Source organism: Notamacropus eugenii, chromosome 4 (genome assembly GCF_028372415.1).
Source record: "Notamacropus eugenii isolate mMacEug1 chromosome 4, mMacEug1.pri_v2, whole genome shotgun sequence".
Lineage (NCBI taxonomy): Eukaryota > Metazoa > Chordata > Mammalia > Diprotodontia > Macropodidae > Notamacropus > Notamacropus eugenii.
Window position 1 is genome coordinate 96,049,699 of NC_092875.1, and position 16,187 is coordinate 96,065,885.

The following is a 16,187-nucleotide window of genomic DNA, read 5'->3' on the forward strand; positions in this document are numbered from 1 at the left end:
ATCTTTGCTTTATAACTTGTAAATGGTTTAGCTACATTGAAAATTAACCCCTGTCTTGTGGATATTCATTGCTTAGACACATAGTTTTTATTTATTTGGATCTGCACCTGTGATTTCATCATTATAAGGGATGCCTAATGAGGAAATGCTCTCCACCAGTGAAATTGACAGTTGTCCTGCAGCTTATTGTTTTAGCAAGTTTGTCCAGTGCGCTGCAATGTTTTAACTTGCCAAATTTACACAGTGAATATGTCAAAATCTGCACTTGAACCCAAGTCTTTTTTATGCAAGACTTCCCTTCCACCCACTGTGGTATGCTGCCACTCAAGCTGTATAGGGGGTTTGATAATTACCTGTTTTTAATAAATTACCTTGGACAGGTCACTGCATGTCTCCGAACCTCATTTTCCTTGTCTGGAAAATGCAGTTGATGCTTGCTTTATGACAGAACCAGGCCTGGAATCCAGGGCTTGTGACTGGTGGGTGTCTTTTCCTCGAGAGCATCTACCATTTTTATGGAAACAACACTGGACCCTTGGAGCCAGGAGAACCAGGGGGTGAATTCCACCTCTGACACTTCCTAGCTGGATGACTGCGGGCAAGGGACCTTCTCTGAATCTTAATTTCCTTACTTACAAAAAAAATCGATTGTTAGACCTCTACTACCTACCTCTTAGGGCTGCTGTGAGGAAGGTACTTTTCAAACCTCCAAGTGCTGTAAAAATATGAGCAATGATGATAATAATAATTTTGTACACTCGATTAATCTTCCACTGTTCAAATGTAATAATTCAGTTCAGGGTGACCAAAGAGAATTGGCACGTCTTATTGAGCAGAACTGGTGGTTTTAAAGTCTGAAAGGTCAGAAGTTTGTTTATTAGAATTTTCTGAAGTTTCTCTTTCATGTCCTTCAGTATAAGAATGCTGGTGTAATTGAGTTGGAAGCTTGTGTCAAAGCAGTGAGAGTCCTTGCAATTCAGAAGAGAAGCATGGAAGCATCAGAATTTCTCCAGAATGCTGTTTATATCAACCTTCGGCAGGTAAGAATATAATGGTATCTGTGATTTTCCATCGTTAATTAACCATATACAAATAAAATGATTCCATGGCCAAGTGAATAGGCTGATGCAATACTGGAGTATATTGATTGTCCTACTCCAAATATTGATGCACTTAATATTAATTGTTGTCTGTCAGGATTTGATTTGACTTAGTTAAAACCAATGAAGTTATGATAAAAAAAAGAAGCCATCAGTTGTTTGATGCAATTTAAAGTGTTTAATTCAGCGTGACTTGACATTTACATTCTTCATGACTTGTTTTCTATACTAGGGTTGTTTCCTGATTTTTCTGCTTCTTACTCCAATTTAAAAAAACCCTTGTAACAAAGAAAAACAGTTCAGCAAAACTGACCAATAAAGTGATTGAATCTGACAGTATGTATAAACATCCTTCCTGTGTAGTCCCTTACCTCTCTTCCAAGAAGAGTATGCTGTGTTTCATCATATGTTCACTGACCAAGATTGATCATTGAAATGAACCTGAGTTTATTTGCCTTTTAGTATTGTTTACATTTTCATTATTTTAATCATTGCACATTTGGTTCTCTTTCTTATTTTAATCTTAATCAGCTTATACAAACCTTTCCATGTTTGGTATGAGTAAGGGTATTATAGAGCATCATACATTATGTTCCTACACCATAATTTATTTAGCCTTTCCCTGATAAATTGATGCCTACTTTGTTTCCAGATTTTTTTATGCTAAAAAAATTTTATTAGTATGTTTGTATCATCTCAATCTCTATCTATGTTGCTGTTGTTGTTCTGTCCAACTCTCTATGACACCATTTTGGGTTTTCTTGGCAAAGATACTGGAGTAGTTTTCCATTTCCTTCTCCATTTTCAAGATGAAGAGACTGAGGCAAACAGGGTTAAGTGACTTGCCCCTGGTCGCACAGCTAGTATGTATGTATTTGAAGCTAGATTTGAGCTCCGAAAGATGAATCTTCCTGATGCCAAGGCAGCCACTCTGTCCACCCTGCCACCTAGCTGCCCCTTTTCTATAATACATACATATATGATACTTTTCTTTTTCTTTTTGACATTCTTGCCTTACATGCTTTGTAAAGGAATTGCCATAAGATAAGAATTCTTCAGAAATTCTTCTTTTCTTGCTTAATTCCAAAATGTCCTCCAGAATTGCTAGAAATAATATAAAACACAAATAGTACACAATAATGTGTGGATCTATTAGGTTTCTAGTATTTAATTTTTAAAACACAAAATTTGATATCATCCTTTCAAAATATGGTTTGATTAATTGATTGAGAATAGAGACTTTTTAAATGAAATTTTCTTTAGTAGATTGATAATCATATTCACTGCAGAATCAGAAGACATTGAGCTTATTTATAGATTTAAAAAAAAAAGAGGGGTTCAGTAATCTGCCTAAGATCCTAACTGGAATGCATGTCTCCTTTCTGCTCTTACCATTAGAAAGGTCCAATAAAAATAAAGCCTATCAGATATTTAGACTCTGAAATAAAATCTCATGAATATTTTCAAGATAGTGTTTTGAGTTTGCTTCTGATATTGGAAAATTTGGGTGCCAGACTTAAAAGATCTTGGGACTTTAGAAAACTTTGGCTCATCCTACTTCCAACATTTAATTCAGATATCATTTAATAGGGATAAATTTACAGTCTTAATACATGAGTTTAAAAAATCAACTTTTCCAATGCAGGCTGAGGTAGACATGTTTAGATAATGGTTGATATGAAAAACACTGAGGGAGTAAGGATGGTTTAGGGACTGCAAAGGCAAGATGGGCCAACAGTGTGAAGAGCAGCCACCAAAAAAAGCTAATTTGATTAAATCTTAGCATTCACAGAAGCATAGTTAGTGTCCAAGCTAAGGGAGGTGATAGACCCATTGTTCTCTGTTCTAGTCAGATCTCTTGGAATATTACATTCAGTGTTGGGTACTGGGTTTTAGAAAGGACTTTGGGGAGCCAGAGTACATTGAGAAAAGGGCAGGATGGTGAGGAGAGTAGAAACAAACCCTATTGAAGAATACAATATCTCATTGGAGGATTTGTAGAAGGAACTAGGAATGTTTAGTCTAGAGAAGGAATGGCTTTGGAAGAACATGCTGAATCTATTAAAATATTTGGAAAATGATTAGACTTGCTGTGCTTGAACCTAGAGGGCAGAACCAGGAGCAATTATTAGAAGTTGCAGAGGGGCAAATTTTGAATGTGCAAGAGGAATCACTTCCTGACAATTAGTATTGTCCAAAATTAGGACGGGCTATAATAACTTCTCACATTTATTTAGCTAGTAAGTTCCCATTACTCAGGGTCTTCAAACAGAGCCTAGGTTGTTGGGGATGTTTTGGAATAGATTCCCGGTCAAGTAGTGGTTGGACTGGGTGACCTCTGAAGTCCCTTCCAACTCTGAGGTTATGTGTGTCTATGATTCTTTCATCTTTTCAGCCTTCCATGGGGTGAAATTGAATTTGCTAGTTACTCAGTCAGTCAACAATCATTTATTAAGTGCTTACCATACGCAAGGCATTGTTCTAAGACCAGAGAATCAAAAGGAGAGCAAAAATAGCCCCTGTCATTGAGGAGCTTATTTTCTATTCAGGGAGATAACCTGTATAAGTCAGGACATACAAGATAAATACAGAGAAGATGGAAGGTAATCATAGAGGGAAGAAACTAGCACCTGGAGTGACCAGGAACTACCTCCTGGAAGAGATGTCATTTGAGATGACTCTTGAGGGAAGCCAGGGATTCTAGTAGGCAAAGGTAAGAAAGGGAGAGCAGTGTGTGGGTAGTGGCCAACGTAAAGACACAAAGACCAAGGGAGTATTCTAAGTGAGGAGTGATTAGTAGGCCAGTATGGCTGGATTGTAGAGTGTGAGGAGGGGAGAACATAATAAAATTGGAAAGGTCGAAAGGGGCAGATTGTACAGAGCTTTATATGTCAAGCAAAGTAGTTCATATTCAATCCTGGAGATAATAGGGAGCCATTGGAATTTGTTGTGCAGGGGCATGAAATACTCAGATCTATACTTTAAAAAAATATACTTTGACAGCTGTGTGATGGATTGGTATGAGGTCAGATGAGGATGGAAGATCAATCAGAAGGTCATTGCAATGGTCCATGTGAGAGATAATGGGAGCCTGAACTTGAGTGGCATTTTTGTGAGTGGAACAAAGGGAAATTATGTGAGAGATGTTGCAGAGAGGAAATTATAAGATTTGGCAACTGATTAGATATACACAATGAGTGACAGGCATAGTTCTCAATCACTAAGTATAATATAGTATAACATAAGTATAACATCTCCATATAGAAGGCAGAAGAAAAACATTTATTTAGACACCAGAAAGCCAAATGCCAGAACCAGAAAGCAAAATCAGTCATAGTAACTAAGAAGTCAATGAACGTTATCACAGCAGGGGACAAAGCCATTCCCAAGCCTCCCCACCCTGCCTTCCCACAAACAAACATTCAGGAGCCTAGCTCTGCCTGCCTGCCTGTGTCTTTCCCATCTCTGACTAGACTAATCAACTTCCTCCCAACTCTGCTCTATCCTTCCTGTTCCACCCATTCAGCAAGCTCCTCCTACCACATGTGACTTAGATCTAAGCAGGTCACATGGGCCTGTTAATGAATGGGAAAGATTTTTCCATTTGAATTACCATTACAGTGACTGGAAGGGAACTAGTGTCATCACATCACCTGGGCACCTTCAGGAGGGGGGAGGTCATTTTTTTTTAAGTTAATTTATTTGTTTTCAGTTTTCAACAATCACTTTCATAAGTTTTAAATTTCCTCCCCGTTCCTCTCCACCCATATGTTCCTATTCCATAGTTCTTTCTCTGGATGTGGATGGCATTTTGCGTCGAGTCCTTTGGGAATGTTTTAGGTCCTTGTATTGCTTTGAAGGGCTAAGTATATCAGAAGCAATCTTCACACACTGTGACTGTTACTGTGTATAATATTCTCCTGGTTCTGTTCATTTCACTCAGCATCAGTTCATATAAGTCTTTCCAGGTTTTTCTGAAGTCCAGCTGTTCATCATTTCTTAATAGTACAATAGTATTCCATTACATTCATATACCACAACTTGTTCAGCTGTTCCCCAATCAGTGGGCATATCCTCAATAACCAGTTGTTGACCACCACAAAGAGAGCTGCTATAAATATTTTTATACGTGTGGGATCTTTTCCCATTTTTATCATCTCTTTGGGGTACAGCCCTATAAGTAATATTGCTGGGTCAAAGGGTATGTACAATTTTTTTATAATTATTTTATTTGTTTTCAGTGTTCTATAATCACTTCCATATATCTTAGATTTTTTTCCTTGTCCTCCCCTTTCCCCCCTCCCTCCCCACTTCTTCCCCAAGATGGCTTGCAATCTTATATAGGTTCTACACATACATTCCTATTAAGTACAATTTCACCACAGTCATATTGAATAGAAGAATTAAAATGAATGGGAGAAACCATAAAACAAAACAAAACATAACACAAAAGAAAATGGTCTGTGTTATTATGCAATCTAATTCTATAGTTCTTTCTCTAGATATGCAAAGTGTTTTGCCTCACAAGTCCATTGGGAATTTTTTAGGTCCTTGCATTGCTATGAAGGACTAAGTCTACCAGAAAAATTCCTCTCATACTGTGGTTGTTGCTGTGTACGAAGTTCTCCTGACTCTGCTTCTTTCACTCAGCATCAGTTCATGTTAATCTTTCCAGGCCTCTTTGAAGTCTTCCTGTTCATCATTTCTTATAGCACAATAGTATTCCATTACAGTCATATACCACAACTTGTTCAGCCATTCCCCAGTTGATGGGCACCCTTGATTTCCAATTGTTGACCACCACAAAGAGAGCTGCTATAAATATTTTTGTACATGTGGGACCTTTTCCCATTTTTATGATCTCTTTGGGGGTACAGCCCTAGAAGCTCTACCCTTCCATTTCTTAGCCAGTACCAAGTGGTTTTGGTGATTGTTGATTTAATACAATTTGAGGTCTGGTGTGGTAAGGCCACCTTCCCCTGCATTTCTTTTCATTAATTCAAGGGGAGGTCATTTGTGAAAGATATAGTTGTGAAACTGAAGAAGTTATTGCTCTTAGTGAATATTGTAATTTATTTTGAACATTAGCCAAGCCTTAATGTTGAACCATGACCTTTATTTTGAATATTAGTTTACTGTGCTTGACTGATGTGTTATAGAGATCTTTAAACTAATGCTAATACACCATTTTTTGTACTCTTTCTTTGTAGGACCTGGAGCATCTTCTTTTCTCCAGTTTAGAGATATTTGGGAGATGTTCTAAGGTTTTTGAGGAATGAGACACCACAAAAGCACTAAAATTATTAGTATTTCTTTGGCAGATGAGTGCCACCTGACTGAAAACAGAAGCATGGAAGAGTAAAATATGGTGTTCACACATTCTTGATGAATCCAATATCACCTTTCCCTGTTGGATTCAGCACTCACTCTATATAATCAAATGTTTTTTTAAACTTTTAATAATTATATACTTTTAAAAGAATTTACTTCAACTTAGCCCTTCACAGCAATGCAAGGACCTAAAAAATTCCCAGTGGACTCTTGAGGCAAAATATCTTCCCCATCCAGAGAAAGAACTATGGAACTAGATAGCAGAATGAAGCAGACCATTGTCTCTTGTGTTATGTTTTGTTTTGTTTTGTTTTCATGGTTTCTCCCATTCATTTTAATTTTTCTATGCAACGTGACTAAGGTGAAAATGTATTTAATAAGAATCTATGTGTAGAACTTATATAGGATTACACGCCATCTTGGGGAGGGTGGGGGAAGGTAGGGAAGGTGGGGTAAAGAGGGGGAAAAATCTAAGATATATGGAAGTGATTTAGAAAACTGAAAACAAATAAATTAATTAATTTTAAAAAAAGAATTTACTTCAGTGTGGAATCAAGCACTTTTTGACCAACTGAAAGAACTAAGTCCAGGTGGAGTAAGCAGCTTCATCCGGTCAGAGTCAAACAGTCTGCATCAGTCAAGTGTTAGTAGTCAGTCAGGTATCAGTAAGATGCATGACTATTGCTGTCTCTAAATGAAACCATACCAAAGTTTGCATTTTCCAAATAAGTCACACACCACTGTAATCTTAATTTATGGGTACAGTTAAAAGTTTGGTGAATGGATCTGAATAGCAGTTGCTTAAGCCCCAGGAGGGCCAGGGTTTAGCCAGTATTGGTATTCTGGTTTTTAATAATGGCTTCCTTTTGCTGTCTTGGTGCTTGTGTCCATTTCAATATTTGTTGAGTGACATTAACCTCCCTTTGTAGCTGTTGTTCTCAATTCACTGAGGTTGCCATGTGTTGACTCTTTGGTATGTCTTTGAAGTGGGGAAAATCCACAGGCTATCCAAAAAGACAAGCTTCTAGGAGCAGAAAGCATGATGCTATTTTGTGGTAAATTCTGCCACTGAAAGGAACTATAGCTGGTTTTACAAAACCATGTGGTTTAATAGTGTAGAAACTATTTGACCTCTTGTTTTCATGTGCTATATTAGACAGGTACAAAACAAAGTATTTAAATAAAGCAAAAGGCACAGAAGATGTTACCAAGGGCAAGAGAGATTAGGAGGTGGGCCCCGCTTCACCCTCTCAAAACCTTTTGTAGGTAAGGGAGGCATTCTACCTTGGTAGACTTTTGAAACAAACCAAAATTTGTTTGACTTCCTTTTTTCTTCTTTCCTTTCTTTTATATTATACTGAGCTACTGATCTGAAAATTTGAATCATTGTAATCTGGTCGTCTTCTCAAGGAGTATTGTACATTAATATCTAATTTATTAGGTTTCTTATTTGGCAAACTCCGCTATCCATAAATCAAGAAACATTTATTAAGCATCCGTTATGTTCCAGGCACTATGGTAAGTGCTGGGGGTATAAAAAGAGGCAAAAGACAGTCCCTGCCCTCAAGGAAATTATAAACCAATAGGGGAGACAACGTGCAAACAAATACATACAAAGCAAGCAGTGTTCGGGATAGATCGGAAATAATCAAGAGTGAAGGTGCTGAAATGAAGAGGGCTTGGGGAAGGCTGCCAGGAGAAGGTGGTATTTCAGTTGGGGCTTAAAGGACGCCAAAGATGTCATTTGTTAGAGTAGAGGAATAAGAGCATTCTGGGCATGGTAGACAGCCCAGAGAGAAGGCTTGGAGCCCAGGAGGTCTTTGTTACTAGGTCAGAGAGCAAATGCCAGAACTGGAAATGTAGGAGGGGGCTGGGTTATGAAGAGCTTGGAATGTCAAGCAGAACATTCTGTTTGATCCTGGAGATGATAGGGAGCCACTGGAGTTTACTGAGTGATGTAATTAGGCCTGTACTTTAGGAAAACCCCTTTAGTAGCTGAATGGAGGATGGATTAGTGTAGCAAGAGGTTTGAGACAGGCAGATTCACCAGCAGGCTATTGCAGTGATCAAGGGTGTGAGGTGATGAGTGTAAGTACCAGAGTGGTGCCTGTGACAGAGGAGAGAAAGAAGCATATTCAGAAGATGTCACAAAGTTGAAGTCAGTAGGCCTTGGCAGCAGCTTGGATATGGGGAGTGAGAAATGGTGAGAACTTGAGGATGACTCCTAGGTTGCGAGCCTGAGGGACTGGGAGGATGGAGGTGCCTTTGACAGTTATAGTAATCCACAGTGCAGTTTTTGAATTAGGAAGAAAGAAATTCCCTTGAACTTCCACAACAGATCATGGAATTTAGAGCTCCAAGGGACCCTAGAAGTTACCTGGTCCAACATCTGCCTTTTACAGAGGAAGAAACTGAGGTTTCTTGCCTAGGGTCCTACTGTAGTATGTAGTAGAGGCAGGATTTGAACTCAGATCTTTTGACTCAAAATCTGATGTTTTTCCTTTTACATCATGCTGTCTTTTTGTCACAAAGTCCATGTTTCTTCTCAGAAGAGGGTCTCTTCGACCTTCCTTTTTAAGTTTGTTTATGTTTATTTTAGACACAATTCAAATGTTTGTTTATTATGATAGCAACTAGAATCAGAACATTAGGTGTCAGTAGGGGAACTGCCAGAGGCAGTTCCAGTGAAGGTAACTCTCAGATTCATCATATTATAAACTTCTTGAAGTTAGAGGCAGGATTGTTTTTCTCCTTTTTACCCTCACGACCTGGCACACAGGTGCTTAAAGATTGCTTGCTGAATTGAATTTATTGAAGAAATGACTCCCTGGTGGGGAGAACAAAAGACCACAGAAATTGTGGCAACTTTTGGGGGATGAAGAAGCACTAAAGAACTCAGCAACCCTTGAGGGTATTGTTACTTAAAAAGGAAATCCAATAACTTATATGCACAATGATATCTCAGAATTACCTAAAAAAAATAATCTTTTATCTTGAGAAGCTGCATAGTGTAGTGTATAGAGCTGGTCTGGAAGCCAGGAAAACTAGGGTTGGAGGCTGTGGGTGCCACTCCCCCTTTCTTTCCCCAAATGACCTCACTTCACTAAGTTCTCTTGGGCAACTCTTTAGTTAGTCAGTTGGTCAACAAGTATTTATTAAGCGCTCACTCTGTGCTAAGCACTGAGGATACAAGAAAAGCCTCCAGTCTCTGCCCTCAAGGAACTCACAACCTAGGGTGGGAGACAACATGCAGACAATTGTGTGTGAACAAGATATATCAGGATAAATTGGAGATAATCTCTGATGGGAGGAACTAACGTTAGAAAGGGCCAGTAAAGACTTCTTGATGAAGACAGGATTTTAGCTGAGACTTGAAGGAAGCCAGAGAGATGAAGAAAGAGACCATCACAGGCATGGGAGACTGCTAGGGAAAACACCAGGAGTTGGAGATGGGGTGTCTTGTTTGAGGGACAATGAAAAGACCAGGGTCACTTGATCATAGAATGAGTAGAGAAGAGTAAGGTATTAAAAACCAACCAAACAAACCCAACCCTCCCCCTCCCCCAAACTGGAAAGATAGGAAGGGCTAGGTTATGGAGGTTATTGAAAGCAAAAAAGAGAATTTTATATTTTATCCTGTAGGTGATAGAATTTTATATTTTATCCTGTAGGTAATAGGGAGCCATTGGAGTCATCTTAGTGTGAGATGAGGAGGGCCTTCTTTAGGGGAGTGGTAATGTCAGAAGGTAAAAATATGAGAGATGTTGTGGAGCTAGAGTTGACAAGACTTGGCAATAAAATGCAGAGAAGGTGCCAGTCTGGATGGGAGGGAGTTTCCTCCTCTGGAAGTTCTCTAGTTCAGTGAAATTATAGGGCCAGTCTCTAACCCTACCCCCTAACCTCTGTCTTAGAAGATATGTAAAGTAATTTAGAATGTTTTCTATGTAGGCAAAATTAAGAGAAAAAAATTTTGGCACTTAAAAGGATAAACATTAATTACCTGGAAAGTTCATTTCTTAATAATGCTGGAGACTGGGGAGATGTCTGTTTCCTTTGGGAACTTTAAAGTACTTTATAAACTATGCCAAGACTTAGTTCAGTTTTAATCCATGAGAAATTTCTGAAATGCTTCCAATAAATGTAAGAGGCTACTATTTTTATATTAAAAATTAAGCTTACAAAAAAATTAGCAAAATTCTTAACTATTGCAAAAGATTTTCTCTATGGTCTGTTATTTCATTCTTACTGGATTCTTACCTTAACTGCTTGAGCTAAACAGTACAAGTGTTATCTGTTTCAAACAAGACGTGGGTCATGGTACCCATGTCTTGGGTACCATGGACTTGAACCCATGTATCCTGACATTAAGGCCAGTACTCTTTCATTACACAAGACCTCTAAACCTTTATTTTAAAAGAGAACACTGAAGGCTAACAATAAAAAGCTAATAGAATTTCAAGCAGTATGGAATCTGTATGAGGGAGGTATTTTGTGGCAGATGCACCTCTCAGATCATTAACCTAAGTGACTTGCTATGCATGTCTGATCTTAGAGGGTGGCCTTACTTAAGGACTAGAATTGCCTTTTGGAGTTAGCATCAAAACTCTTGGCATGCTGTGAAGTTGTTTTCATGTGTGGGTGTACAACTGCATTTATTGTATAAAAATAATATGTTTCAATTTGCAATATGTGGGCTAGTTTTCTGGTGCTAGTTTTCTGATGCGTTTCTTTTGTTACATTTTTCAACGCTAGATGTCAGTAGTGAAATGCTATAGCATGAGTATCTTTGGTTTCTATACTGTATTTGTGAAACTGAAATTCAACTTAACAGTGTTTCAGTTTTCCCAGCAAGATTCTTTTCTCTGGTTGGTTTATTTTACTGTATGCTTGCCAGATAAACAGGCAGGAAAATAATGAGTTCTGATGGGACTGAATAATAAAAAGAAAGAGGGAAGTGACTTTTTGAAATAGAACATGCTTTTGATTCTTGATCAAGTCTTCTTCTTTATAGAAATGAATTCTTTTTATTTGAGAACAAAATTTTGACTTTTTTATTCCAGTGATGACTTGATTAGTAGACTAGTAATTTGGACAAGAAATGTAGTATGATTAAGCATTATAGGTTTCCTTACTTTAAGTGCAAAAATTTGAACTTATAAAATGATAACAACATCTTAATTTACTTGTGTTTCAAAATTATCCTCCAGTTTGTAGAAGAATTCACTGCAGGTGTTCTTTAAATAACAAGCTCCCTTAGAGCTCTGAAAACATTTAACAGACTCATACAATTTTCGTGTATTAATAGTCTTTTATGCCACTTCTTGTGGATAAATCATTGTTGGTAACGTTATACCCAGAATACACCTGTTATGTGTATTTCTATCATCCCTTGGGTTATTTGTAATTTTAATTATCCTGAGAATTCATTGTTGTGTTCCATGATTCACAGACATCAGGCATCACCAGAAGTATACTGGGGTTAAGGAACAAGCACTTTGTAATCATTGGAAGCCCTATATAGTTCTCCACATGTGATTTGTTTCCATTTTTTCTTATCAATTCTGGGCCCAGTTTATTGTATCATTTATCTCATAAATACATATTGATGGAGTATTTTGCTAAGCTTCCTTTTTAGCTGCATTTTATAGTCTGGACAGTATGTGTTTTGCATCCGCTTTGTTCTATCTATGTAAATGGTTAGAATCATTTCATTGACATTGCTATAAATTTCACTGAGGAGACTTTTTTTAATGTTCTGGAACTTGTTGGAGTTAGTACAGTGTCACCTGCAAATGAAGGCATTTTTGAAAATCTGAGCATTGATGAGAATACTTCTCTTGCTGGAACTTTTCATAGCACATTACCCATGAGGTGGGCAACCACCTTTAGGCAAACATAAGTGTTACCATTATTGATATCCATGCTCAGCAGATTTTAATATTCTTGTGGGAGACCTTGTCTGGATCTCCAAATGTTCATTTTATTTTATTTATTACCATGTCAAATGCTTTTAAAAAAAAGTAATCAGAGGATTCTGGGAAAATGGCAGAGTAGGTCAGAAAATTCCAAACTCTCCAGTTTCCCTCCACAAACAAGACAAAATAGTGCCTCCAGGTGAGCATAGAGCAGCAAAAATAAGGGACAGAAGAGACGGAAGAGATGACTAGAGAAGATCCAAAGAAAGATCCCAGGATGGAGATTTGGCCTAGTGAAGTGCAAACACCTCCAGGCTAGCCCCTGAAATAGCAAACTGCAAACCCTGGTGGCAACTGGTTTGGGAGTAGCCTGGACCTGAACCATAGGAATTTTCACCTCCCAGAGAGTGTTGGGAGTTGGGCGTCTGAGTTGGAAAGACTGAGGAAGCCTCTGCTGACAAGGGATGCCGGGCACAGCTGTGCTGCCGAGATGCTTGGAGAGGGAAAGGAATGAAGAGGTTGGACCCAGGACAAAGCTCAAAAAATAGCAGCAAAAAGGACTTGCGGCCAGAAGCACCATCCCCCAAACACCAGGATTAGAAGTGATTAAATACCAATCTGCTAAAAATTAAAAAAAAAGAAGAGCAGGCAAAGTTGAAAGAACCCAACCATAGATGGTTACTATGGGAATAGAGAAGACCAGGGTTTGTCCTCAGAGGAGGATACTGAAGCAAAAAAAAGTTCCTTCTACCTCAAAGAGTAATGTCAAATGGTCACCTACCCAAAAAGAAAAGGAGATTCAAAATCTTAAGGAAGAAAATGACTCCTTGAAATTTAGAATTGGTCAAGGGGAAGCCAGCAAGTTATAAGAGACCAAGAAATAATAAAAGAGTATATAAAGAATGAAAAAATACAAGAGAATGTGAAACATCTCATAAGAACGACAACTCATCTTGGGCAACAGATCAAGAAAAGAAAACACAAGAATAATTGGACTACCTGAAAACAAAGGTCAAGAGTAGAATTTATTATGTAAAAAAGCAGGGACAGTAATCATGATCTCAGACAAAGTTAAAGCTAAAATCAGTTACTTAAAAGAGAAAAATAAGGAAACTATACATGTGCCGGCCATATTAATTAATAGTTTTAGACCATATAAAATAACTAGACAGTATTGAAAAATATGAGAATATACGAGTTAAAACTGACATAAGAACTATATGAATATAAGCACAAAATACCTTTTATACAAAGTTAGATCTAAACAGTTGAAGTAGTTTTTATTGTATATAGATAGGTAAAGTTATTATTAGAAAACAAAATGACAATTTTACTTAACTAAATCTATTTATGAAATGCCATCCCAATTGAATTACTGAAAAATCAAGTTACTGAGTCAGAAAAAATAACGACAGGGGTTTATTTGGAATAACAGAGGGTCAGGAACTTTAAGGAAACCAGGGAAAAAGATATGAAGGAGCTAAATTCAGGAGTTATTCGACCTTAAACCACATTATAAGATGAGAGCAGCGTTGAAGTATAAAATGGATGATTTTGATTGTTTTAAATTAAAATTTTCCTATATAAATAAAACCTATATAACCAAGAATAAAAACTCTCATAGACAGTCTTTCAGATAGAATGTGATTGGGTCAGAATATTATTGTGGTGTAGGAATGATGAACTGCTGGACTTAGAAAAATATGGAAAGACTTGGACTTATAAAGGAAGATGCTATCCACTTTCAGAGAAACAGATGACAAGTGGAAATAAATATAATACAGTTTTATGTATATGTATATGAGTGTATATATGTGTATGTTTATGTGTGCATGTGCAGGTGTGTGTCTATGTACATCTGCACTTAATTGTAGTCTTCTAGTGGTCGGGGCGGGCAGAGGGAGGGAAAAATAAATTAAAAAGTGCGTAACAGAGGACAAAAGAAAACATACAAGGATGCAAAAATGGGCAGCTTTGAAAATAATACACAGTATTATATGGAATTTCTTGAAATGGAAATTTATTGCTTTATATTGAATCCTCTTTATGTTCTGCTGTATCCATGGCAAGTGTTTTTCTTTTCTTATTTTGTATTTAAATTTAAAATAAATTTTAAAACTTACCCCCCCCCAAAAAAAGTAGACAGTAAACCAAATGGAATCCTTTTTCTTTAAACCCATCAGTACTTGTGTCATTGTAAAGATGTGTTTCACTGTAAAAAAAATCTGTGCAAAGGTGCATTTTTCCTTCTTTGGTTTTCAACAAAACTGTTTTCTTTGTGCATAGTCCATTTTCATATGCCTGGATCATAGTAGACACTGAAACATTTTGGTTGAATGAATTTTATAGAGATGAAAAAGTAGATACACATATATCTTCGTTGTATGTATGTATATATACGTGTATAATATATATACATATAATTTTTTTTTTGGCTACCGTTGGTTGTGGTGGTGGGGCAAAAGGCTGATTTTTTTTGCTTTTTGGAATCTTCTCTGTTTTGAATTATCTTGAGGATCAGGACTTAAATGCTTTAGAAATGCTGTTTAATCTACAGAATAGATTTCGTTTGTGTGTGTTTGGCTAGATAGAGTTAATCTTCCTGTATATATTGTCTTTAGTAAATCAAGAAATGAGGTGACAGTGTCCAAATGTGATGGTTGATAATGAGAAATGATGTAAAAGTTATTATCAAGGATTTGTACTACTGCAAAAGTAGTGGACTGATAATGTGTGGAGAAAGGGAGTCACCTGGGTGTGGTGGTACACCCCAGCTCCTGAGGAGGCCAAGGATGGCAGATCTCTGGAGTTCAGGAGTTCTGAGCTTTAGTGGGGTAAGCAGGTCAGGTGTCTGTGCTCATTCCAGCATTAGTATGGTGAGTTTCCTGAAGTGGGGGTGGTTACAGGGGTGATCAGGCTGGTTAAGGTGGGGAGAATCCCTGGCCAAGTTGGAAACGGGATAGGTCAAAGCTTCTGTGCCACTCAGTAGTGGGACTGGGCCTTCGTGCAGCCCCTGTGTCACCAGAGAGAGAATGAGAATCAACAAATGGACAGTAGTACATCTTTACCTCTGTGATACTAAAAGAATGAGATGAAGGCCTCAGTGCATTGAATGGAATTGGTGTGGAGTTTTTTTTTGAGAGAACATGAATAAGAATTGCACAGAAAGAGAACTGGAGATTTTATGCTTTGCATTGGTGGAATCTTCAAGTTAGAAGGGATTTTACAGGTTATCCAGTTCAACTCCAGACTATAAAATGAGTTCTCTCAGAATGTCCTTAATCATAGCTCTGCTAAAAGACATCTAGTGATGGTGAACTTACACCGTTTAATACAGGGCTTTACAGGAAAATATCAATTGAGTAAAAGGTATTTATTTGTAAAAGTATTTGCCCCCTTTACTTTGGTGACAATTAGGTATAATTAGATTAGGAGTAGAGAATCCAGGTAATCCGGGACAGTAATTTAATATTTTTCTACATTATATCAATTTATGAAGTATACTAGACTAAGAGTTAGAAGAGCTGGGCTTTGACCCAAGTTCTACTAGCTCTATGGTACCTTGCTTCGATCACTTGTTTCTCCCTTTCTGCCTATTTTTTCACATGGAAGAAAATGGGGTGGTGGTGGTTAGAGCTGGTGATCTCTTTTCTTTCCATTTCTCTCTGAAACTTCTATAAATAAAACGTTCTATGAGAGACTTCTAGAAATAAAAAGTAAAAAAAAAATACAGAGGTGTTTTAAAGATAGAAGGTATCTTAGGGTAAGTAACAGAATCACTTGGTATTTTTATGACTTTTAGGATAAAATATACCCAGTGCTTTGCCTCTTGGTTCTCACA

The 16,187-nt window shown here is 37.5% G+C and overlaps 1 protein-coding gene across 4 annotated transcripts in view; it reads left to right on the forward strand.

Moving 5' to 3' along the window:
• The window catches only part of TRAPPC9 (trafficking protein particle complex subunit 9), a 1,025,445-nt gene that overhangs the window by 72,149 nt on the left and 937,109 nt on the right, over window positions 1–16,187 (forward strand). For all 4 annotated transcript variants that reach the window (XM_072602984.1, XM_072602987.1, XM_072602985.1 and 1 more), the window contains one exon: window positions 915–1,040. In XM_072602984.1, the coding sequence (XP_072459085.1) occupies window positions 915–1,040 (126 nt within the window). The remainder of the gene's footprint in view (window positions 1–914; window positions 1,041–16,187) is intronic.